General features: G+C 44.9%; 1 protein-coding gene across 6 annotated transcripts in view; it reads left to right on the forward strand.

Annotated features, from left to right (window-relative positions):
• The window catches only part of LOC307206180 (synaptonemal complex central element protein 1-like), a 42,772-nt gene that overhangs the window by 2,169 nt on the left and 13,798 nt on the right, over window positions 1-26,805 (forward strand). For 4 of the 6 annotated variants that reach the window (XM_079959017.1, XM_079959019.1, XM_079959016.1 and 1 more), the window contains exons 2-4: window positions 622-684; window positions 19,329-19,388; window positions 20,273-20,347. In XM_079959017.1, the coding sequence (XP_079815143.1) occupies window positions 622-684; window positions 19,329-19,388; window positions 20,273-20,347 (198 nt within the window). The remainder of the gene's footprint in view (window positions 1-621; window positions 685-19,328; window positions 19,389-20,272; window positions 20,348-26,805) is intronic. The other 2 variants (XM_079959020.1, XM_079959018.1) reach the window with 1 other exon arrangement.

Consider the following 26,805-nt stretch of genomic DNA (forward strand, 5'->3'; position numbering starts at 1 on the left):
CATGTGCAAAATGCTGTATAGTCTTGTTTTCCTCTTAATAACCATGTGAAAAACGATCACTGCTGTTCCCTTTTCAGATGTAGAATTGAGGATGAGAGAATAACTGTTCCATAAAAAGCAAGCTAAAGGGATGTGGGTGGTGATGTGGTCTAAACCACAGAGCCTAGGGCTTGCCGATCAGAAGGTCAGCAGTTTGAATCCCCGTGACGGGGTGAGCTCCCGTTGTTCGGTCCCGGCTCCTGCCTACCTAGCAGTTCAAAAGCACGTCAAGTGCAAGTAGATAAATAGGTACCCCTCCGGCGGGAAAGTAAATGGTGTTTCTGTGCGCTGCTCTGGTTTGCCAGAAGTGGCTTAGTCATGCTGGCCACATGACCCAGAAAAACTGTCTGCAGACAAACGCCGGCTCCCTCGGCTAGTAAAGCGAGATGAGCGTCATTCACGACTGGACTTAACTGTCAGGGGTCCCTTTACATTTACAAAGGAAGCTGCAGAAGGCCTCAGTGGCCCCTGGGTTTTCACGTGGCTGACTTAACATCTTCTTTTGTGACTGACCTTATGTGGTGGATGCTGAGTTATGGCAACATCTAGACAATTCTGTGTTTGCTTTTGTTCTCTCTCCAGATCCCTGGGACTTTGCAACAAAAATGGAAGAGATTCTGTCACTTGTGAAACAAATGCAGAATGGTATTTTGAATCTATACACCAAATGGTTAGAAGGAAATAACCAGGAACTAAGCATCCAAGTAGAGAACGGAGCATGCAGATGATAACAGCAAAGTGTATAAAGGGTTGCTGGGAACTGGAACAGTTAACTTTATCTGCTCTTAGTACCAGAAAAGCTGGGAAACACCTTTAAAGGGATGGATTTCTGACTTTTCTTTGTAGTAATTGAGATTTACATTTGTTGATCTAGTCATGTCCAGACCATACATTTAAAGCACTTTTATTTTATTTTTATTTTTTTTAAATAATTTTTATTGGTTTTCCAACACAAATAAAAACAAATAAAAACAAACAACACATTCACATACACAAACAAAAACATATACAACATGTATAATTTCATAATCCTGTTTTCTTACCCCTTGTTTCTCCGACTTCCCCATACCTCCCTTTTACTGCATCCTTGTTCTTAACATTTTTTTTTAGCAATTCTCCAATGATTAATTATTTAATTCGCTTTCATTACATTCCTTTTTCTCTGACTTATTAGTTACAGCTGCAATTCTCTATTTCTTATTCCCTGACATCTAACACTCCTCAATTTTGCAATAATTTTTAAGATATATCTTAAATTTCTTCCAGTCTTCTTCCGCTGTCTCTTTCCCCTGGTCACGAATTCTGCTGGTCATTTCTGCCAGTCCCATATATTCAATCACCTTCGTCTGCCATTCTTCCAGAGTAGGTAGTTCTTGTGTCTTCCAATACTTTGCGAGGAGAATTCTTGCTGCTGTAGTAGCATACATAAAAAACGTCCTATCCTTCCTTGGTACCAATTGGCCTACCATACCCAGAAGAAAAGCCTCAGGTTTCTTAGGAAAAGTCCACTTTAGGACTTTCTTAATTTCATTATAGATCATTTCCCAAAAGGCTTTAATCCTCGGGCAGGTCCACCAAAGGTGGTAGAAAGTACCTTCAGTCTCATTACACTTCCAGCAATTATTATTGGGCAAATGATATATCTTTGCAAGCTTGACTGGGGTCATGTACTGTGGTGGGATAATGAGCTGCTTGTGCGTTAAAGCTTGATCCCTCAGAGCTCACTCAGTGTAGTGAAGCCCTGCCTTGAGCGGAGCCCTTCGGGGTGGCTCCGTCAGTCGCTGGTAGTATCTGACAGTGGGCGTTTGCGGAAACGTTTCCAACATAAAAGCTGTTTCACGGACATGCGCCTCCTGGATTCCCTGCGTGACAGTTTCCGGCGAGGGGTGGGGGTCCTTAAAGGGTGTCCTGATACCTCCTCACTGTTCTCACTGGAAGTATCCCAGAGCCTCCCCTCCGACTCCCTTTCCTTTGGAGCTCCCGCACTCCCCCTACTGGTTCCCTCTTCTGCTGAAGAAGTGTCTCTCCTATTCTCCTGAAGCCTTCTCACCACCTGTCCTTCCGATGGCAGTTCCCTGACATCCACCTCCCCCCCAGGGCCCCCTTCACCCCCTCCCGCCTCTTCTCTTACTGGCAGCGAGGACGGAAATCCCTGGAAGGAACTCCCCTCATCCTCTGAGGATTCAAACACTTCTAACCACGGCCTTCCGTCTCTTTCCCCATCTTCCTCTCCTTCGTTGGAATCTGTTTCCACCTCCACCCCCGACTCTGGGAACCCTTCAAACTCCCCTTCCTCATCTGTAGTACCGAAGTGTTCCCTCCTAAATCTTGCCACTGGTTGTGGTTTTCTTGGGAAACGCCGATGAAACGTTTCTATTAAAATCTCGTCTTTGACTTCCTCTGCCGGTACCCATGTGTTTTCTGACTCTTCCTCCCCCTCCCATTCTACCAAGTATTCCACCTGATTTCCCTTCCACCTGGAATCAATGATCCCTGCCACATCCATGTTGCGTTCTCTCTCTTCTATGACGGGTGTCCGGGTGACCTCCCTCTCATGTTCCCCCCACTCACGTCCCTCTCTGAACGGCGACAGTAATGACCTGTGAAATACTGGGTGCAATTTCATGTGACTGGGCAATCGGAGTTTGAATGCTACTGGGTTGACCTGCTGTATGACCTCAAAGGGTCCCAACCGTTTGGGTCTCAATTTCTTACACCCTCCCTTGAACGGCAGTCCTTGGGTGGATAGCCACACCCGGTTACCCACCCTTATGGTTTCGCCTTCCCTCCTATTTCTGTCTGCTTGCTTCTTATATTCTTCTTTGGCTTTCTCTAAGTTGAGTTGGAGCTGACGGTGGATCGCTTCCATCTCTTCAACAAAATTTTCCGCTGCAGGTACACTCCACCTCCCCCCTCCTTCTCCTGGAAACGCCCGAGGATGACACCCATAATTGGCTAGAAAGGGACTCATCCCTGTGGACACGTTCTCCGCGTTGTTGTAGGCAAATTCTGCCAGAGGTAACCTGTCTACCCAATCAGTTTCTCTGTCCTTTACATAACACCTCAGATATTGTTGCAAAACCCCGTTTGCCCTTTCTGCTTGCCCATTTGTTTCTGGGTGCCTGGCGGTGGAAAAACTTACCTCCACATGCAACATGCTCATTAGTTTCCTCCAGAACCTGGAAGTAAATTGTTTTCCTCTGTCGCTCAAAACCCTCAAGGGGGCGCCATGCAACCTAAAAATGTGCTTCACAAACAACCTTGCGGTTTCTTCCGCTGTCACTGCATGTGAACAAGCTATAAAGTGGCACATCTTAGTTAGTAGATCTACCACCACCATGACCGCGGTTTTCCCTTTGGATCTCGGTAGATCGGTCATGAAGTCTATGGATACCATCTCCCATGGCCTTTCTGGGGTGGGTAAGGGTTCTAATAACCCTGCTGGCGCCAACCTCTCTCCCTTTGCTTTTTGGCACCTGTCGCATCCCCTGACATACTCCCGCACGTCTTCCCGCACCTTGGGCCACCAAAACTCCCTGGTAACCAACCACATGGTCTTGTGCTGCCCGAAGTGCCCCGCCGTGGGGCTGTCATGCAACTGTTTGAGCACCCGCCCTCTTAGTTCCCCATCTGGTATGTAGAGTGCCCCTTTGTAATATAGTTTTCCGTTCTTTTCCTCAAAACCCCCTGCGTTCTCACCTGTCTCCCTGAGTTCCCTAAGTTTTTCTTGGGCATATCCATCGTTCTCAATACCCTCTACCAGTTCTCTTTGCCCCACCAATGCCGCCCCACAAACCCAGTGGTCCTCCGAGATGATATGTCTTTTTTCCGCCCCTCCTTCCCCCTCCAAGTACTCAGGTTTTCTGGAGAGAGCGTCCGCCCTGACATTCTCAGCCCCTGGCACGTAGCGAATTTCAAAATTGAACTTGGAGAACTCTTGCGCCCATCTTACTTGTCTCTGGTTCAATACTCGGGCTGTCCTCCAGTATTCTAGATTTTTGTGATCTGTCCGCACTTGAACCTTGTGTTGCGCCCCAATCAACAGGTGTCTCCATCTCTTGAACGCTTCGTGGACGGCGAGTAATTCTCTGTCGTACACTGTATAATTCCTCTCAGATTTGTTCAATTTCCTCGAGAAGAAGGCACACGGTCTCCATTCTGACGTATTCGGTCCTGGCTGTAGGAGCACGGCGCCCACCGCTCTGTCAGACGCGTCGGTTTCCACCCTCATCGGCTGCTGCAGATCCACGTGTAAGAGTTGTTCTTCCGAAGCAAACGCCCTCTTTAAACTTTCGAAAGCTCGCTGCGCTTCTTCCGTCCAGACAAATTTCTTCTTACTGCTGAGACAATCCGTGATGGGGGCTGTTAAGTGGGCGAAGTTCTTGATGAACTTCCGATAGAAGTTTCCGAACCCCAAAAACCTCTGCACATCTTTCTTAGTTTTCGGTGGCCTCCATTCCAGCACCGCTTGCACCTTGCTAGGATCCATGGCCAGCCCCTTGTCCGACAACCGGTACCCTAGGAATTCCACCTCCCTGGTGTGAAACTGACACTTCTCCAGTTTCACCCACAGCTGGTTTTCTTGCAGTTTCCTCAGTACCTCTCGTACATCTCGCACATGCTGCTCTTCATCCTCTGAGTACACCAGTACATCATCCAAGAACGCAGCGCAGTTCTTGTACAGCAATGGTCCTAGTACGTGATTCATGAATGATTGAAATACTGCCGATCCCGCCTGGAGGCCGAAGGGCATAACGCAGTACTCAAATGCTCCCAAGGGGGTGAACATAGTGGTTTTCCACTCATCTCCCTTTCTCATACGTATCAGGTTATACGCCCCCCTCAGGTCCAGCATGGTAAAAATCTTCCCTTTTCTCACCCGGGTCAGAATGTCATCGATTCTGGGCATAGGGAAAGTCACGGGTTCGGACACTGCGTTTAGGGCCCGGAAGTCCACAATTAATCTCGGTTTGTCCGAATTTTTTTTGTCCACAAAGAACACTGGGCTACCCCCCACCGCTCGTGACTCTCTGATGAACCCACGCTTGAGGTTTTTGTCAATAAACTCCCTTAGCTCCTGCATCTCCCTGTCAGACATTGCATACACCTTGCCCACTGGCAATTGTGCTCCTGGGAGTAAGTTGATTTGGCAGTCAAAGGGTCTGTGCGGGGGTAGTTTATCTGCTTCCCTTTCGCTGAAGACGTCGGCAAAATCTGCATATTGTCGTGGTACCCTACCTTGATCCGTTGCTTCTATCTTTGCTAACGTGGCCTGAGTGCCTACTTGGCCCCCTTTTTCTGTGCAGTGTCCCATACAATGTGCTGACCCAAAGGAAACCACTCTCTGATGCCATCCCACAAGCGGATCATGCAGCGCTAGCCAGCTCATCCCCAAAATGATGGGTGCTCCTCCCAAAGTGGCTATATTAAACGCTATCAGTTCCGTGTGTCTTGCCACCCTCATTGTCATGGGGACAGTCTGCTGGTTTACTTCTCCCCCCAACAGCGCCCTCCCATCAATCGTGGTCACCTGCAGGGGATTTTTTAAAGGGATGGTCTGTATCTGATGTGCGGCTGCAAACTCCTTACTCATAAAGTTGCAGGAGCTGTGGGAATGTTCTGGGGTGCAGGAGAGGATATATTGACTAATTATATCCTTATCCTACTTGTGCTAACAAGTTCCCAAAATATCAGCAGAGTTTATAGACATTCCCCTTTAAGTTCGCAACGGTAACGTGTGCACAGGTTCGCTAGAACCTCTATAATAATTACTCTGGTAATTTCCCCTTTGTTCCCTCTTAAAATGCAAGACACGACACAGTCTTTATAAAAGTATAAAAGAGTTTACTCACGTTCTGTTCACAATATGATCCCAGAAGGTAGGCAGGCTTAAAAAAGGTTACATGCACTTAGAAACTATATTATAGGAAGATAGTACTGTCCTCTCTTGGCTGAGAGCCAAGAGGGCATCCTTAGATGTTCCTCATCGAAGGAAGATGGCAGAGAGAGGCAAGAGGCAAGAGAGAAGAGAGAGAGTGGCTGCCTGCCCTGTGCTTTTATCATTACCTGCACAGGTGAGGCCACACCCACCTCTGGTCACATGTGGAGGAAGTCCATCCCCAGGAAGTTTACCTGCTTGCTGGACAGACATCCCTCCCCATGTTCTAACATGTACACTCTAGGAATGTTGTCATTGACTGCTCCTGTGTTTACATCCCACATACCCCTTCTCAGGCAATACAACATACACAAAACATAAACAACTTTTATTCAACCACCCAGAGTCCCAGCTTGACACGTAGATTCTGGAAACTCTCTCTTGGTAGGGGTTTCGTCAGGATGTCAGCAGTCATCTCTTGGGTGCTGCAGTAGGATAGTTCCACAAGTCCATCCTGGATCATCTGGCGTATGTAGTGGTATTTAACCCCAATGTGTTTTGTTCTGGCCAGGAACTTCTCACTCTGCGTCAGCTTCAGGCAACTTTGATTGTCCTCTAGCAAGCTGACAGGCCCTTTTCTCACCAACCCAAAGTCCTTTATGAGTTGATCAAGCCAGGCGATCTCTCTGCAGGCTTCTGTTGCTGCAACGTATTCTGATTCTGTGGAAGATAATGCTACACAGCTCTGTTTATAACTGCCCCATGAAACAGGTCCATCACCAAACATGAAAACATGACCACTTGTTGATTTATAATCAGCATTATCCCCAGCCCAATCCGCATCAGTATACCCAACCAACTTAGGGTCTCTGACGGCTGGTAACCTTAATTTACAATTCATGGTACCCTTCAAATATCGCACCACCCTCTTTACACCTGCCCAATCATGCTCAGTGGGAGAATTCACTTTTCTGCTAAGAATCCCCACAGCATTAGCTAAGTCAGGTCTACATGTGGTAACTAAATACAAAAGTTTACCAATCGCCGACCTGTAGTCATTGTTGTCTGGCAACTGCTTCGAATCCTGCTGATTCTTCAGGAAGTCAGTAGCCATCGGTGTAGCAACTGGATGTGCGTCTTGCATCTGCATGTGCTCAATCAGCTCGTGGATCTTCTGTCTTTGGCTGAGAAGAAATGAGCCGTCCTCTTCTCTTTCCACCTGGATCCCGAGGTAGTACTGGACATCTCCTAGCTCCTTGACCTCCACCTCTTTGCTAAGGTGTTTTACTATCTGTGTATAGTCTTTCTCACTTGCTGTGGCAATAATCAGGTCATCAACAAATGCTAAGATATATGAGAATTGTCCATTATTTGACTTACTGTACAAGCACTTGTCAGCGTCGCCTTGCTTGTACCCAAGTTGCGTCAGCATTTTATGCAACTTCTGGTTCCAGGCTCTAGCAGCCTGTTTAAGTCCATAAAGCCCTTTCTCGAGTTTGCACACTAGATGTGCCTCATGTGGTTTCACAAAACCTTTAGGCTGTTTCATATAAATTTCCTCAGAAATCTGCCCATGTAGAAAAGCGGTTGCAATGTCTATGTGTTTCACTCTCATTTTCTTGGAGGCTGCAATGCTTAAAAGCATTCTTACGCTGCTGTACCTCACGGTTGGTGCAAAAACTTCATCATAGTCTTCACCAAAACGCTGTGAAAATCCCTGTGCTACAAGTCTAGCTTTGTAGCGCTGCACTTCTCCTTCTGACCCCTTCTTAACCATGAAAACCCATTTACTGCCAATGGCCTTCTTACCGGGAGGCAGCTCAGTGAGTGTCCAGGTCTTGTTCTGATGCAGTGCATCCATCTCCTCCTGTGCGGCCTTCCTCCAGAGACTGGCTTCTGCAGCTGGCATCTCCTGTATCTCTTCCCAAGTAGAAGGTTCCTGTGAAAACCCCGACCCTGCAAAGTAGGACAACCGTAATGGTGGGACACCTCTGTTGGTTCTGGACGAGCGTCTGACCTCTGGTTCTGGGACCTCATCAGCTTCCTCATCCTCCTCCAATGCAGGCATGTCCCCATCTGAGTCCTCATCTTCATCTCTGGTGCCGCCAGGGTTCTGGTCCTCTGCGTCTTCTGGTGCGTCGCCTGTAGGGGGCACTGTAACACTCGAAGGCAGATTAGTACTTTGTGGGGTCTCAAAAGGGAAATATACGAACTCTTGAGTCCTTTCTGACTCACCGGAAGAATCCACAACAGTGTTCTTAGTGTCTACTTTTCCATATTCATCAACATAAACCGCATGGTATGCATTTGTCTTACCAGTTTGTAAGTCCATAATTCTGTATCCTTTGCCTCCAGAGGCATATCCCACAAGGATACCTGCTTTTGCCCTGGAGTCAAGCTTGTGTCTGTGTTCCTTGGGCACGTGGAAGTAACACGGACTTCCAAACACACGTATGTGCGACAGATTGGGAGCTTTCCCATGCCAAAGTTCAAATGGTGTGCGCTCTGCACCTTTAGTTGGCAGTCTATTCTGCAAATAGACTGACGTGTACACTCCTTCGGCCCACAGCTTTTGTGGCAAACATGCATCCTTTAGCATGCACCTTGTCATGTCCATAATGGACCTAAACTTTCTCTCAGCTATGGCATTCTGCTGTGGAGTGTAAGGAATTGTGGTTACGTGTGCAATTCCTTCCTTGGCCAGGAGAGCCTGCATTTCATTTGAGCAGTACTCACCTCCATTGTCGCTCATTAGCACAGCTGGAGCTCTCTGGAATTTGTTCTTGACCATGGCAATGTATTCCTGGAGCTTGTCCACTGTCTCACTCTTCTCTTTGAGGAAATATACAACACAAAATCTTGAAAAGTCATCCAGAAATATTAAAATGTATCTATTCTTTCCCAGTGAGGGAACATTCATGGGTCCACATATGTCAGTGTGCACTATGTCAAGCACTTTGTTGCTTCTTTGTTCTGCACAACGTGGAAATGAAGGTTTTACAGCCTTCTCAGTAATACAGCTTATGCACTTTGCTGGAGCTTTGTTGCTCTGCTTTACCTGCAAACCTCTTACAAGATCTCTTTTCTGTAGATCCAGAATGACGTTGGTGTCTCTATGTCCAAGCCTTCTGTGCCACAGGTCCAGATCTGCTTCATCCTTCTGGCTGGAATGTGCCACCTTTGCAGACTGGTTCTCTGAAAGATCAAGCTCATATACACCATTGATTAGCTTTGCTTGAGCAAACACTTTGCCATTTCTAGTCACTTTACATTCTCCATTTCCAAATGTGATCTGGAAACCTTTCTTGTCCAATGTGGACACACTGATTAAATTGCAGCTCAGCTCTGGAACATACAAAACTCTAGAGATTGTGTTCTCAATGCATTCATTGTTTATATTGCATTTCAGACTCATGGAACCTGCACCTTTTGCTTTAACAATGTTGCCATCTGCAATCTCAATTTCAGATCCTACTTCATCATTTATCTCATTAAAATAGTCCTTTTTATATGAAAAATGCGAACTCGCTCCAGAATCAATTATCCATTTATTACGTCTATTTTCACGATTCTGGACAGTTAAATTCCTTTCTTGTAGTAGCCATGTGCATTCACATTTCCCCTTCTTTTCTCCTTTTGGCTGAAAGGGGTGGGGTTTCTTGGCTTTAGGAGCCCTGCAATTCTTTGCAATGTGTCCTTCTTTGTTACAATTGAAACAAATCACTTTCTTAGGCATCTCTTTCGACTTTGTAAATTGCCTAGATGCATAACTGCTGTCTTTGCTTCTAGCATTTCTCACTGGAGATTCAGCTCTATCTCTACATTCTTCTTTTAAATAACCAATCAAGTCTTTAAAAGTCAGACCTTGTCTATGATCCATCAAACTTACAAATGCGCTAAAGCGTGGTCCAAGTGATGATAACAAAAATGCTATCTTTGTATCTTCATCAAAAGCTTTGGGAGTCAAATCAATTCTTTGAATAATCTCAGTAAACTTGTTGATGTGCTCTGTGAATTCCTCTTTTGAATTCATCCTCACTCTGGTTAATTTACACACCAAGTTTCTGAAGCAGTTTATGCTAGATTCTCCATACACACGCTCAATATCTCTTAAGATTTGAGATGCATCATCTGTACTATTTATTAATGATAGCTGCTCATCACGAAGTCCACTCAAAATTATGTGTCTAGCTTCGCTGTTCATGCGTTTCCAAGCATTTATCTTGGCTAAATCCACCTCAGACGATCCTGTAGGCTGAGGGTTTAAAGCTTCCAAAATGTGCTTATAATCTAAACATGCTATCAAGCGCTGCTTCCAGTGTATGAAATTGTGTTCATTCAGCACAGGCATTCCTAGCTTTGCATCACTATCAAAAGCTGCTCTAGCCATCTTAAAATCCAAAAATTTGAAAATTCTTCAAAATTTCAAAATTTCTCAAAATTTTAAAATCAAAATCTCAAAAATCTCAAAATACAAAACAATTCTTCACTGCCTTGGGTCACTGTGAACTCTGAGGGAAGGGGGGGGTTGCTTAATCCCCACTGCACAATGGAACAAAGGACCATGTGCTTACCAGGAAGTTAACTCAGAAAAATACTACTCAACTCAAAATCACAATCCAACGCAATCCTTCAAAAATACGCAGAAATATGCAATACTGGGCCCAATAACCCTTTGTGGGAATGTTCTGGGGTGCAGGAGAGGATATATTGACTAATTATATCCTTATCCTACTTGTGCTAACAAGTTCCCAAAATATCAGCAGAGTTTATAGACATTCCCCTTTAAGTTCGCAACGGTAACGTGTGCACAGGTTCGCTAGAACCTCTATAATAATTACTCTGGTAATTTCCCCTTTGTTCCCTCTTAAAATGCAAGACACGACACAGTCTTTATAAAAGTATAAAAGAGTTTACTCACGTTCTGTTCACAATATGATCCCAGAAGGTAGGCAGGCTTAAAAAAGGTTACATGCACTTAGAAACTATATTATAGGAAGATAGTACTGTCCTCTCTTGGCTGAGAGCCAAGAGGGCATCCTTAGATGTTCCTCATCGAAGGAAGATGGCAGAGAGAGGCAAGAGGCAAGAGAGAAGAGAGAGAGTGGCTGCCTGCCCTGTGCTTTTATCATTACCTGCACAGGTGAGGCCACACCCACCTCTGGTCACATGTGGAGGAAGTCCATCCCCAGGAAGTTTACCTGCTTGCTGGACAGACATCCCTCCCCATGTTCTAACATGTACACTCTAGGAATGTTGTCATTGACTGCTCCTGTGTTTACATCCCACAGGAGCTGCCTGAGTCTAATAGCGCCTTCACCTTTAGTGGGTGTCCGTTTGCCAGCTCCAGCAATACCTCTATTACAAGAGCTGGTCTTGGGGGTTCTGGCGTGGGCACATTTACTGTTCCTTGGCCTGGCTGCTGTGCCCCGTCGGTGGCAGCCAGGCGTTGGCTTTTACTTGCTCCTTAGCTCCTTCCCCCTCCTCCCCAACAGCTCCCGCCATTCCTTGCCATTCCTTTCTTTGCGGACAAACTCTGGCAAAGTGACCTGGCTGTTGGCAGAGAAAACATTTCTTGGCGCCTTTTCCCTCCTTCTTCCGCCCTTCACTGGGGTTTGAAATTGCGCGTGCGCGCGCTGTTCCGATTTCCATCGGCTCTGCTGGCAGAGAAGGCTGCTCTGGAATCTCTGGAATGCGGAAATCCCTCCAACGCTCCCCTTTCCCTTCCCGCTTCTCCAAGGCTCTGGCCTCCTGGCGTGATCCTATGGCCAGCGCTGATTTAGTCAGATGGTCCATAGACTCCGCCCTGGGCCCCCGGGAAAGTTCGTCTTTCACTGCCGAAGATAGTCCTTCTTCGAACAGCATTTGTATCGGTTCCGCTGACAAATCCCAACCTAATTTATGGATCAACATGGTGAACTCAGTCCAGTACTCACGGACAGATCGGTTCCCTTGTTTACACGCCATTAACTGCCTGCGCGCCACTCCCTGCTCAATCTCGCTGGAAAACATCAGATCCATGGCGCGAAAAAACTTCCTTGTGTCCCTTAGGGCTTCATTATTGGCTGCCATTAGTGGCCTCACCCAATCTTTTGCCCCGCCTTCGAGATGCCCAATCACATAAGCAACCCTCGAATCCTCATCAGGAAAATCATCAAACTGCAGATTGAGGGCATATTGCATCTCTGTCCTGAAGGCTTGATAATTCCTGGGATCACCCCCAAACTTCTGCACCAGTCCAGGCACTTTCCTCGAGAGCTGGGCGGCTTTCCCCTTTTCTGCATCATGAGCCCTCCTCTCCTCAAGCCTCGCCGTTTGCAGAGCTAACTGTACCTCCAACATCCTGTACCTTTCTTCCAGGCTAGGACCGGCTGCAGCTGCTCCCCCATCTCCGGCTCCGGCTGGGTTGCTCATGATGCCTCTCTTTGCACAAGCTGCTTTCAGGGACTGTCAGATTGCTGTGGTGGGATAATGAGCTGCTTGTGCGTTAAAGCTTGATCCCTCAGAGCTCACTCAGTGTAGTGAAGCCCTGCCTTGAGCGGAGCCCTTCGGGGTGGCTCCGTCAGTCGCTGGTAGTATCTGACAGTGGGCGTTTGCGGAAACGTTTCCAACATAAAAGCTGTTTCACGGACATGCGCCTCCTGGATTCCCTGTGTGACAGTTTCCGGCGAGGGGTGGGGGTCCTTAAAGGGTGTCCTGATACCTCCTCACTGTTCTCACTGGAAGTATCCCAGAGCCTCCCCTCCGACTCCCTTTCCTTTGGAGCTCCCGCACTCCCCCTACTGGTTCCCTCTTCTGCTGAAGAAGTGTCTCTCCTATTCTCCTGAAGCCTTCTCACCACCTGTCCTTCCGATGGCAGTTCCCTGACATGTACCACCTATAAATCATTTTCATTAAGTTTTCTTTTAAGGCATTGCATGCCGTGAATTTAATGCCGGTGGTCCATAACTGCTCCCAGTCCGCAAACATAATATCATGACCAATGTCTTGTGCCCATTTAATCATAGCTGATTTCACCGTTTCATCCTGTGTATTCCATTTAAGCAGCAAATTATACATTCTTGACAAATTTTTAGTATTGGGTTCTAACAATTCTGTTTCTAATTTAGACCTCTCCTTCTGGAAGCCTATTTTCCTGTCCTGTTTAAATGCCTCATATATCTGATAATAGTGTAACCAGTCTCGTACTTTAGGCTTTAGTTTCTTATAACTCTGTAATTTAACTTTTTCACCATCTTGTTCTAAAATTTCACAATATTTTGGCCAATTAGGCTCCATATTAAGTTTTTCCACCTCTTTGGCTTCCATTGGTGACAACCACCTGGGAGTTTTACTTTCTAACAAATCTTTATACCGCATCCAAACATTATATAATGCTTTTCTAACAATATGGTTTTTAAAACCCTTATGTACTTTTACCTTGTCATACCATATGTATGCGTGCCAACCAAATCTATTATCAAACCCTTCCAAATCCAAAATGTCTGTATTCTCAAGAAGCAGCCATTGTTTCAACCAGCAAAAAGCTGCCGATTCATAATAAAGTCTTAAGTCCGGCAGGGCAAACCCCCCTCTTTCTTTTGCGTCAGTTAAAATCTTAAATTTTATTCTGGGCTTTTTGCCCTGCCAGACAAATTTAGATATATCTTTCTGCCACTTCTTGAAACACTCCATCTTATCCAATATCTGCAATGTTTGAAATAAAAACAGCATTCTAGGCAGCACATTCATCTTGATAACAGCAATTCGGCCTAACAAGGAAAGTCTCAACCTTGACCATATTTCTAGATCTTTCTTTATCTCTGTCCAACATTTATCATAATTATCCTTAAATAAATTCACATTTTTAGATGTTAAGTTTACCCCCAGGTATTTCACTTTTTTTGTTATCTCTAAGCCTGTTTCACTCTGAAACTTCTCTTTTTCAGCCATTGTAAGATTTTTCTCCAACACTTTCGTCTTTTGTTTGTTCAATTTAAATCCTGCCACTTGACCAAATATCTCAATTAATTCTAGTACTCTTTTGGTACCAGCTTCTGCCTGTTGCAAAGTTCATCTGCAAATGCCCTTAATTTGTAATGTTTAGTTCCGACCTGAACTCCTTTAACCAACTGGTCCCCTCTAATCATATTTAACAAAACTTCCAGAACTGTTATAAACAATAGAGGGGATATTGGGCATCCTTGTCGTGTACCTTTTTCTATTGGTATTTCTTCCGTAACCACATTATTTACAATCAGCTTTGCTCTTTGTTTAGAATATATTGCACCTATACCATTTTCAAAACCTTGGCCCACCCCCATTTCTTGGAGATTTTTCTTCATAAAACTCCAGCAAATATTATCAAAGGCTTTCTCCGCGTCCACAAAAATTAAAACCACCTTCCTATTAATGTCCACTTCTAACATTTCCAAAATATCTATAATGTTCCTCACATTATCTGACATATGTCTCCCCGGGAGAAAGCCAGTTTGGTCCTTATCAATCTCCTTTAGTAACACTTTCTTCAATCTTTTTGCCAAAATGTCTGCAAAAATTTTGTAATCCACATTAAGTAATGATATGGGGCGGTAATTTTTAACCTGGTTCTTTTCCTTCTCAGTTTTCGGTATAAGTGAGATAAAAGCTTCTTTCCACGATTCGGGTGCCTTTTTCCCCTCTAGAATTTCATTACAAACTTCTTTCAATGGATGTATTAACCATTCCTTCAGTGCTTTATAGTATCTAGCGGTCAAACCATCTGGTCCTGGAGATTTTCCCAATTGCATATTCTGAATGGCACCCACTATCTCTTATGCTGTTATTTTCTCATTCAAAGTCATTTTACTTTGCTCTGAAATTTTTGGTAATCCATACTTCTTGATGAATTCTTCTATTTCTTGTTCGTTTATTGGCCCTTGTGCGTATAATTTTCTGAAAAAACTTTGAAAACAATTACTTATCTCATTTGGTTTGGAAATAATTTTTCCATCCACTTCTAAACTTGTCACAGTATTCATTTTTTGCCTCTTTTTCAATTGCCATGATAGCAATTTCCCACATTTGTCCGCCGATTCAAATGTCTTTTGTCTCATTTGCTTTATTTTCCATTCTATCTCTTGATTCCTCAATTCCATGTATTGCTTCTGATAATACTTTATTTCTCTCAAAATCTCACGAGACTTTGGTTTAGACCTCAGTTTCTTTTCACCTTCTTTTATTTTTTCCAAAAAATTTTCTTTCCTCTCATTTTGCTTTTTCCTCTTTATAGAATTCTGTTGTATTAGGAAACCTCGCATCACGGCCTTGCTTGCGTCCCAAATTATTCTTTTTTCCATTTCTTTTCTTAAGTTTATCTCAAAGTAATCTTTTAGTGTCTTTTGGGCCTTCTTATAAATCTCTTCATCTCTAAAGAGGGTGTCATTCATTCTCCATCTAAAGGATCCAGTTGATGTTAGTTTCATCTCCATCTTCACCGCATTATGGTTGGAACAGGTCTTTGAGCAGATTTCGACCTTTTTTATCCTTGGTGCCATACTGCTAGTTACCCAAATTTGTCATTTTAGCTTAAGAGAAAAAAGTTCCCTCTCTCTCGAGAGGGTTTCTTGTTCTCCAAATGTCAATTAAGTCCATATTTTCAGTCATCTCAAAGAAAGTCTTAGGTAGTCTCCCTTCCTTAGAAATTACTTGTCTCTGTGCCTTGTCCATGTGTGTGGAGACTACTCCGTTCATATCTCCCATCATTATTATTTTACAGTCTAAAAATTCCAGTAAAATCTCATGCAACTTCTTAAAGAATTCGGCCTTCCCATCATTTGGTGCGTAAATTCCAACTATCAGGATTTTTTCTCCTTGAACTTGTATTTCAATTGCCAGGTATCTTCCTTGCTCATCTTTAAATATCATCTTTGGAGCCAATTTTTCCTTTGCATAAATCACCACGCCTCTTTTCTTCACTTTATCTGATGTAATATATTCTTGACCGAGTCTCTTATTTACCAACAATTTTCTATGAGCCCTGGTCACATGGGTTTCTTGTAAACATATTATGTCTAATTGTTCTCTCTTCAATATATGAAAAACTTGATGTCTTTTTCAGGGAAGGTTCAAGCCATTACAGTTCGAACTAAGAAGTTGCAGAGACATTTTGTTATTAAGTACCTGTTCCTCCGACTGCTCCTAACTTTTGTTCCTCTTCTGATGGTGGTATAAGTCCAAAAGATAGGTTAGCAATATCCGTCGGTCTTTCTTCTGTTGTTGTTTCTACTGTTCCTTTCTGCAGGTCCTCAAAGTATCTCTCCAGAAACTGTTCTTTGTCCTGAATTGTTTTTATCTTGATTTTCCTTCCTTTGAAGTTGAAAGACAGTCCTTGTGGAAACTCCCACCTAAAAGGTATGAGATTTTTCTTCAGCAGGAGGACCAAATCTTTGTAGAGGGTCCTCACCTCCAAAATATATTTAGGGATATCTTTAAAAATTTGGACTTGACAATTTTGGATCTCCAAGGCCTTTTGATAATGCAAGTTCAGTAGTTTGTCTCTTTCTTCCTTGGATCTCAGTGTAATTAAACAATCCCTTGGCTTCTTTCCTTGCCTCCTGCCCAGCCGAAAGGCTGCTGTTATTTCAAATTCATCTTCCTCCAAATCTTCTAACCAAAATTCCGAAAAGTTCTGTGTAAGGAAGTCCACAAGGTTGTCCCCCTCCTTCTCAGGAACCAGTCTCAATTTCAAAGTTTTCTCTTTCCTCTGTAATTCCAATAAAGAGAGAGCTGCATCATGTTCATTCACTTTTTTTGTAATCGGTGCAAGCTTTTCCCTTGTCTCCTCTGCTGTCTTTTTTGCAATTTCAGCTATCTTTCGTGTTTCAGAATTCTCTTCAATCAGCTTGTTAATAGAATCTGTATTAGATGCTACGCTTGCCGTGTTCAAGTCCAGTCTTGCTGTCAGCTCTGTCAATTTTTTAGAATTTTCAGTGGACTGCTTTGTCAAAGCTTCTAAAGATTGATTTATTTTGAGCAGTGCCTGTGTCATTGATTCCATAGATGCTGTTGGTATTTTTTCCTGTGCAGCTGGTAATGTACTTGTTATTGAGGCCCTCTTCTTTTGTGATTGTTTTACTTTAGATCTAGTTACAATCTCATCTGCTGGGCCACTCATATCCTCAAGGTCGTTCTCACAGGAAAGATTTACAAGTGGAAAATCCCACTATTTCTTTTTCACTGTAACAACTTTCCTCTAGACCCTCTAGAGGGTGCATTGAATTGTATCCAAATAGAGAGAACAAAAGGGAAACATAGATCTATGAACCAAGAGTTCAAAAGTCCACAGTAGAAGTTTCTGTCCCGCTTTCCCTTCAAAAGTTCAACAAAGTAATCCCAACTAGAGCCCAGTAACTTTGTCTCAGTCAAAACCCCAACTTCATAGGTACACTTTGTATCCAGTCTCACTGACAGCTCACTTTCCCGGTGCCTTGCTCAGCAGTTCGGCCAGGGGGTTTGACAGTGAAAGATCTCCTTTTTTACCATTAAATTCTAGCAGGTAAACAGTGTCCAAATTTTTCTCCCCCCTTTTCCCTGCTTATTGGGGGGGGAGTTAAAGTCCGATGTCAGTTAGTCAGTTTAAAAGATTAATTTCTTTCAAATGCAGCTTTGCTTTTTCATTGCTTTACTTTTCATGCAGTTCGGGGAGGATTTATGCCTTTCCCGTTTTCAGCCAAATTTCAAGATTTCAAATTTAATGTCCCGTTCAATCCCTCGATCTTACTCACGGGTGTTGCGGTCAAATCTTTACTTCAGGAAGGAATCGGCGCTCTCCGTTCATGGCGACGCGGCTTCGCTCCGCGGGCTGGGTTACGGCTCTCAGCACCGCGCTAACCCCGATGCCGTTCCGGAGCCTTTAAAAAGGCTCTTTCGCAGTACCAGGGGGCGCAGAAGGTGCCCTCCGAGTCTCCTTGCTCACAGGCTTCCGCGCCTGTGATTTTAGGGGTCCCCCGCTCGCCGTAGCGGGACAGACCCGAACTCGCGGAGCAGTCCTCCTTCGGAGCTCGAAGAAAGGACCGCCATTAAATGCTGGCGCCGACCGGAAGTCCATTTAAAGCACTTTTATACCTCTTTAACAGGCGTGGCTTTCCTGGGAACTGTTGTTTTCCCCTTGCTAGAGCTACAATTCCCAGCACCCACAACAAGCTACAGTTGCCAGGGTTGCCTGTACCAGGGATCGGCAAGGTTTACCTTGCCTGGGGTGGTTCACTCCTGCCGAGATTGCTCTGTGGACTGGATCACATCTGTGCAGATGCGATTTCCGGCGTCTGCGCAGACGCGATTTCCGGGGCTGTGGAAGCGAGTCCCCCGCACGCTGCACTGGTGTAGCGCAGCGTGCGGGGGACTCGCTGAGCAGGCAGCTCGGTTCAGGGGGAGCTCAGGGGCTGTTTAAACGACCTGTGGGCTGCTTGTGGTCCATGGGCTGCAGGTTGCCGACCCCTGGTATACAGTAGTATGTTTCCATGCCCTCCAGATGTTTCCATGCCCTCCAGGAGATGAAATACACATTGCATCATTTCTTCTGTGCTTCTTGGTGGGGCATAAAAAATATGTGGTTAATATATATACTGTACATAGTGACTTCATTACCCTGTAGAAGTTGGGGTGGACAAACCTGGGGAATCCATTAAAAGAAACGGTGAGTGGTGTGGAGGCCATAAAGAGAGAGAGAGAGAGAGAGAGAGAGAGAGATAGGGTTGGCACTTACACATGGCCAAAAAAGAGCAAAAGAGGACACTAATTTCATACACTAATGTATATGTATAAATGGCAATTTATTAAATAATTACTAAGCTTTATATAGAATTACGGTATACCTTGCCATAGTGGGGAAGACTGACCACATGAGCTGTGTCCTGGCTCAGTCTGTTGCCCAGGTTAGGGGGACAACTCTTGGCTGGCAACTTCTAGACCCCTCCTGCTCCCCCTTTTTTGAGTTCTTTCTCTTTAGAAGTTTGATTGGAGAGCCCTTCAAATAGGACTATACCTAGTCGATAGGATACATGACCACCTAGAGGCAGCATGGACTTGACCTGAAGCTGCAAGGGGAGGGAAAAGTGGAAGATTTGAGGAAAACATGTTTGTGAGGAGGGGATTTTGGGGAAGGAAGAAAACTGTCCTAACAGAGGCTGCATGAGGAAACATAAAACACAGCATCAAGGCTTGTGAGCTATGTCATGCTGTTCAATATAATCATATGATGATAGTTGAAGGTGAATGATAGGTGAATAGGTGAATGATAGGTGAAGGTGAATGATAGGTGAATAGGTGAATGATAGGTGAATAGTTATAGTGAATTCATACAATTAGGATGTTTTAAAGTAATCACTATTCTGTTAGTAATTAGCATAGTTAAGAATCTGGTTAAAGGTAAGATTTCTTCTCCCTTTTGTAGTGGAAATTCTGGAGCCAAAAGTTGAAGAGCTAGTAAAAAGGATCAATAAACTGCAGCAAGGTAAGAAGAGTGCAAAGAGGTTAGCAATGGTTATGCAGAATCTTTTGCAGAGCAAGGTGTACCCTTGCGCAAAGGATGCCAAATCAGGCTCCTTTGACTTGAAAAGGCAGGATTTTCTAAGGTGTGGCTCCCAAAGAGAAAATGAAAATGCAAGAGTCCACTAAGTGACAGATTCAGTATATAAGTATTTCTGAAAGCCTCTGTTTTTGCCTCTCTCTCAATACTGTTTCTGAATGCATGACTCCCATCACCTTTCTGGGCCTGTTCCTGGGGTTGTTATGGTGGTGGTTGCAAGCACCACAGTACCCCCAACTCCTTCCTTGATGCCTAGTAAGACCCCCTGCTCCATTAAATACAGGCCTCCAGCCACTCTGCCCTCCTCTGTCCCTAGCATACACCAGTGCTTGCATGACAAACCACACCTGTTTAAATTACCTCTTCTACTCAACTCTCAAAAGGTTCAGGAATCCTGTCATCTTCTGCATCTGGTGGCCCTAGTTTTGGAGATGAAAAAGTGTTTGTGAAGGAAAGAGTTTTTGAGTGAGCGATTGGTGGGGTGTGTGCTTGAGTGGCTGCTAGTGTGGTTTGGAGACTTTGTAATAATGAATTGTGATAATGAATGGATGATAATAGTAAATTTTATCTTATTTCGGTTTATATTGACTATTATGTTGAGGAGTCAAAGAGGATGATGCCAATTGGGAGGATCTGAGGTCTAGTTGCAGAGGAGGGTGTTCTCTTGTACAAGTGTAAATCCTTTCAACGATGGGACTCCTTAGTGGGATCCAGCCCACTGGTTTTAGTTGTTCTCCATTCATTATTTACTCTTTAGTGCTTATTCTTAGTCCTCTGTAGTGTGTATATCTGGGTGTGTTTTTTTCCAGCCAAGAAGATATTAAGTGAGGAGCTCTCTGAGGCAAATGAGCATAGCAAGACACTGCAAAGGGAACTGGAAATATGTAGGTAACTTTAGCACCATGTGACAAACATGGACTATATGAAGCATTGAGGGAATGCTCGCTGAACTGCTTGACCTGAATAATTCAAGCACTTCTCTTATTCCAATTTGTATTTTAAGTCTTGATTGCAATTCAGTTGCACCATGTAGCTGTTTTTCTGACTATGGACAACATACAGATTTAATCTGAAAGTTTTGCTTTAGACATAAAAGCTCTTTTTCAGAGGAGCACTGGTGTGTGAATTGAGAACAACTCTACTGAAAACAATGCATTGTATTTCAATAAGCATCATTCTATACCTAGCAGGATTCTATTCTTTCCCTGGCCACTGGAGCATTAGCACCACCACAATTTAAGAATGGTTGATTACATTTAAAGGGTACTGTGGCTGAGGTTCCAGGTTTTCACTGTTTAGATATGCTGCTCTGCTTCAAATGCATTGTGGGGGGGGGGGGGGAATGCTGGTGACTACTGCTGGCACCAGATTTAATATATAACAGGTTTCTAGTTTTCTCTTCCACCAGCAGCAATATTTAGTCCATGGGTAGGCAAACTTGGGCTGGATCTGGCCCAATTGCCTTCTAAATCTGGCCTGTGGACGGTCTGGGAATCAGCATGTTTTTACATGAGTAGAATGTGTGTTTTTATTTAAAATGCATCTCTGGGTTATTTGTTTGGCATAGGAATTCATTCACCCCCCCCAAAAAAAAATAGTCCCCCCCCCCAAGGTATGAGGGACAGTGGACTGGCCCCTTGCTGGAAAAGTTTGCTGGCCTCTGATTTAGTCAATGGCGGAGTGTAGGTAAATAGCGCACGGGCCAAAGGGGGTGGTGCACGGAGGGAGGCTGCGGTGGCACTGGCACACTCGCATGCCCCAGTCCTGGAACTGGGCCAACTCTCCTCTCTCGGCGGGAGCTTCCTCACGCGCCACAGCCTCTCTCCGCCCTCCGGGTCAGGCTTGGCCTGGGGACAGAGAAACAATGGCCGGGCAGGCCAGGCACTGCAGCCGCTCTCTGCCCCTGGGACTGACCTTGGGAAGGGGGAGCTGCAACGACGCACCAGGCGTGGGTGGGACACACAGAGGGTCGATCTTCACCTTCCGTGCTCTCCAGCCCCCGCTGCCGGCAGGGCGCGAGGTATCTGAGGGGGCACCTGGTTTCCGCCTCCCATATTGTGCACCCTTGGCCACGGCCCCCATACCCCTCCATGCTACGCCACTGTATTTAGTAGCTGTGTGTGCTTTAGTGTGTGAGACTTCAGGCAAGTTGATGTCAGGCATTCATTTAGATATGCCAGTGTTGAGAATAAGCTTACTGAAATTTTGCCCAGGTTGTGCCCAAAGCTCCCTATTACTCTAGTTAACACTTCATAATCTAAGAATATAGAGGTCAAAGGTTATTTTGTGCAAGATCTATATTTTTGCTAGATCTGTCAAGCTGGGTTTTGGGATGATATATATACATTTTAAAAAGGATGACCAAACCTCTAGCTTAAAGCAAACTACAGCTGAAATTATTGGGGGAAATTCCTGTGTGTGTGTTGTTGTTGTTGCTCCTGCTGCTGCTACACTCTATTTATTTATACTTTTCAGATTTATACATTTCACTGATTTTACAATCATTTTGACATTTCAAAACTTGACTTCCTTCCCCCTCTTTCTGCTGTTCCTTAAATTTTTAGTATCTTCTGCATATCCAAATTAACTTAATTTGCTCATTTATTCATCTTTTTAAAATATATACTCTTATGAAACTGCAGATTATTACAATAATCCTGCCAATGTTTCTATTTGTTTACAATTTATCTGTAAATATTCAATAAACCATTTCCATTCTTTCATAAAAAGTTTTTTATCTTTATTTCTTATTCTTCCAGTAAGCTTCACCATTTCTGCATATCCATTCTTCCTTTGCTGGAACTTCTTCTTTTCATTTTTGGGCAAGTAGCATTCTTGCCACTGTAGTCGCACACATGAATAAGTTTCTATACAGTTTAGGTAGTTATAATTCCCAAGAGAAAAGCTTCTGGGGTTTTTTTTACGAACATTATTTTAAACATCCTTTTCATTTCATTATATATCATTTCCCAGTAAGCCTTAACCTTACTACAAGACCACCATATATTATAAAAAGAATCTTCTTTGTCTTTACATTTCCAACACTTATTTGATTGAGATTTATACATTTTTGCCAATTTACTCGGTGTTAGATACGATCGATATTTTCATATAATTTTCTCTTAAATATGCTGTAAATTTTATATCCATATTCCACAATTGTTCCCATGCTTCCATATCTATATTATGACCAATACCTATTGCCCAATGTATCACTGAATATTTTACTTGCTCATCCTTTGTCTCCCATTCCAATAATATTTTATACATTTTAGATAGCACTTTTACATTCCATTCCAACAGGTCTCTCTCCAGTTGTGATATTAGTTCCCCAAACCCTCGTATCCTGTTTTTCTTAAATTCTTCATTCAAATGATAATTTTCCTGATAATTCCTTAATTTTTTAAAAAATTATACTCTCCCTGTTGTTTTAATAAATTTCTATAAACTGTCTACCCTTCTATCATATTCTTTACCGCTATAGCTTCCAACGGTGAGAGCCAAAGTGGTGTTTTTACCTCTAATAAATTCTTATGGACATCTGGACCTTTGCCTAATGTTCCAAAAACTTATCAGAATGATCAGCCTTCTCTACTGTACTCCTGGCGAGACAGGATTGACAGATCTTCCGAATTCGAATCTGGCTCTCTGTTGGCCAGTGATCCACATTTTATAACACATACCTCATTAATACTTCCACAGCCACAGATAGAACCAACAATCCTCCAATTAACCCAGGAGGGAGAGGGGGATTGACAGTTAATGAAACACCATGGGACTGTCCCCCCCGCTTGGGGTGCGGTTGGTTGGGTTTTATCTTCTAGGGATACTTACCCTATCAGACCTCCACCTCTTTCCCATACCATTTTGACCCAGGAGTCCTGGCCCAAGGATGACTTGTTATTGAGGGGATGTTACCCATCTATTGGGGAGGCTAGTATGGGATCTGGGATTTCCACAATTGAAGGGCTAGAGAGGAATGGCGGTGGGGCTAGAGATCTCTATCGGCGAAGGGTTTCGAGATGCAGTGATACTCGAACCCCTTCCAATCTATGCCCCATCCCAAGGGATGAGGGTAGGAAGAGCAAGGGTTACACACCTCCGTGCTGTGCAATGCCAGGTCCATAGGCAACAAAACCGCCACCATGCGTGACTTTTTTGTCTCGCAGGGGATTGACCTGGCTTGCGTGACGGAGACCTGGGTATGGGAAGGCGAAGTATTCTCCCTACATGAGATAACACCCCCAGGTTTCTCTGTCCTCCATCAATCGCGGACTGTGGGTCGGGGGGGAGTAGCAGCGTTGTTATTCCGGGAGGATTGCTCTTTCAGAGCTCTGCCATCACCGGCGATCTCTGGCATTGAATGTGTTGGTCTCGTGTGGGGCACCAAGGAGAGCTTGGCTGTCTGGCTGGTGTACCGACCACCCAGCACACCTGCAGCCACCCTGTCAGACCTACTGGAGGTGGTGGCAGGCTGGGCCTTGGATTTCCCAAACCTATTGGTTTTGGGAGACTTCAACGTCCATGCCGATGCCGCTCCCTCCTCACAGGCTCTGGACCTAGTGACTTCCATGGCAACACTAGGGCTCTCCCAGGTTGTTTTGGGCCCCACTCATCAAGCAGGCCACACGCTGGATCTGATCTTTGGGGCTGGCATAGATGTGATCATGCTCCCTGCTGTGGAAGTGCCATGGTCTGATCACTACGCTCTGAAAGCCAAGATTGACTTCCCGCTCCTCCCCGGCTCGGGTGGCAAACCTATTTGGGCTCGTCTGCGAAAACTGATGGATCCTGATAGATTCCGACAAGCCTTGTGGAACCCTGCTCCTCCTGGCGACTCATTAGATGACCTTGTTGAGGACTGGAATAACCGGCTCTTGGCAGCCATTGATGAGATCGCGCCTAAGCGCCCTCTGCGACCCCGTCGAAACCGGGCCCCTTGGTTTACTGAGGAGCTCCGGAAAATGAAGCGGGATCTCAGACGGCTAGAGCGCGTATGGCGACGGACTCGTGACGGAGCCTCAAGAACATCTTATAGGACGCTTATGAAAGCCTATGAGATGGCTATGAAAGCTGCTAAGAAATCTTACTTTGCAGCTTCCATTGCATCCGCTAGCTCTCGCCCGGCACAACTTTTTAGAATAATTAGGTCAATAACGTCCTTAGGAGGACAACCAAATTTAAGCACAAATTCGACCCACAGCTGTGAGGCATTCGTGAGTTTTTTTGCGGAGAAAGTCCTGTTGCTCCGCCATGACTTCCCTGCCAATTTAGATACAGTGACTGAACTGGAGGCCCCTCGATTGACTTCAGGTCCAGTGTTGGACCATTTCGATCGGATACTCCCTACTGTGGATAGATTCCTCCAAGTTGGTAGGCCCACCACCTGCCTCCTTGATCCGTGCCCGTCTTGGCTGATTTGGGAGTGTCCAGATGTTGCGCGGACCCCCCTGGTTGAAATTATCAATTTGTCCTTGACACGGGGACATTCCCAGGGGAACTGAAGGAAGCAGTGGTGTGTCCGCTCTTAAAAAAAACTTCATTAGATCCCTTAGACCTATCCAATTACCGCCCAGTTTCAAATCTTCCATACCTGGGTAAGGTAATTGAGAGAGCGGTTGCTGAACAGCTTGGTAGGTTTCTGGAGGAAACATCGGCATTAGATCCATTTCAGTCTGGTTTCCGTCCTGGTTTTGGGACGGAGACGGCTCTGGTTGCCCTAACAGATGATCTCCGTAGACAACTGGATCGAGGCGGGTCAGGACTGCTGATCTTTTTAGATTTCTCAGCAGCCTTTGACATGGTTGATCATGATCTTCTGGACCCCCGCCTCGCAGACGTGGGGATACAGGGCATAGCCCGTAACTGGTTGTGCTCTTTATCTCTGGTCGGGGACAGAGGGTGGCACTAGGGAAGGAAATGTCGTCGCGACACTCCTTGGTGTGTGGAGTGCCGCAGGGCGCAATTCTCTCCCCGATGCTTTTTAACATCTTTATGCGCCCCCTTGCCCAGATTATCCGGAGCTTTGGGCTGGGCTGTCACCAATATGTTGATGACACTCAGCTCTATCTGCTGATGGATGGCCACACCGACTCGACCCCGAACACACTGACCAGATGCTTGGAAGCTGTGGCTGGATGGTTTCGTGGGAGCCGATTGAAACTAAATCCTTCGAAGACAGAGGTCCTATGGCTAGGTCGGGATGGCATGGGGATGAGGGACCAACTCCCTTCTCTTGCGGGGGCCCAATTAGTGCCATTGACTTCCGTTAAGAGTTTGGGTGTAATCCTTGACGCCTCCCTTTCCATGGAGGCGTAGGTTACAGCAACAGCCAAGGCGACATTTTTCCACCTTCGCCGCATCAAGCAGTTGGTCCCTTACCTTTCCCGCCCTGACTTGGCCACAGTGATTCATGCGACGGTCATCTCCAGGCTTGACTACTGTAATTCGCTCTACGCGGGGCTGCCCTTGAAGCTGTCCCAGAAACTCCAGCGGGTGCAGAATGCTGCAGCGAGGCTCCTCACGGGTCTCTGCCATGGGAGCATATTCACCCAGTGCTTTTCCAGCTGCACTGGCTCCCGGTGGAGTACAGGGTCCGATTTAAGGTGCTGCTTTTGACCTTTAAAGCCCTTCACGGCCTAGGACCCTCGTACCTACGGGACCGCCTCTCCTGGTATGCCCCACGGAGAGCCTCAAGGTCCAGAAATAACAACACCCTAGTGGTCCCGGGCCCTAAGGAAGTTAGATTAGCTTCAACCAGAGCCAGGGCCTTTTCAACTCTGGCTCCGGCCTGGTGGAACGCTCTGCCTCATGAGACCAGGGCCCTGCAGGATCTGATTTCTTTCCGCAGGGCCTGTAAGACAGAGTTGTTCCGCCTGGCCTTTGGCTTGGAGCCAGTTTGATTCCCTCTCTCTCTCTCTCTCTCTCTCTCTCTCTTTTCCTTTTCCTTCTCCTCCTGCAATGAGGCTACATTTTAATATTTTAATGTTCCATTATTTTAATGTCGTATTTTATTTTTGTTTTTAAGTTTGTAATCATTCATCTTGTTTTTATTATTGCTTGTAAGCCGCTCTGAGCCCGGCCTTGGCTGGGGAGGGCGGGGTATAAATAAAAAATTATTATTATTATTATTATTATTATTATTATTATTATTATTATTATTATTATATTTATCCTAAACTCTATACAATTTTTTCCCTAATTATATGATTTATAAATCCCTTATGAACTTTCACCTTTTCATACCATAAATAAGCGTCCCAATCATAAATATTGTCATGACTTTCTAAGTCTAGAATATGTGAATTCTCTAATGTCATCCATTCTTTCAACCAACAAAGAC

The sequence above is a fragment of the Podarcis cretensis genome (assembly GCF_951804945.1).
Source record: "Podarcis cretensis genome assembly, chromosome: 17".
Classification (NCBI taxonomy): domain Eukaryota; kingdom Metazoa; phylum Chordata; class Lepidosauria; order Squamata; family Lacertidae; genus Podarcis; species Podarcis cretensis.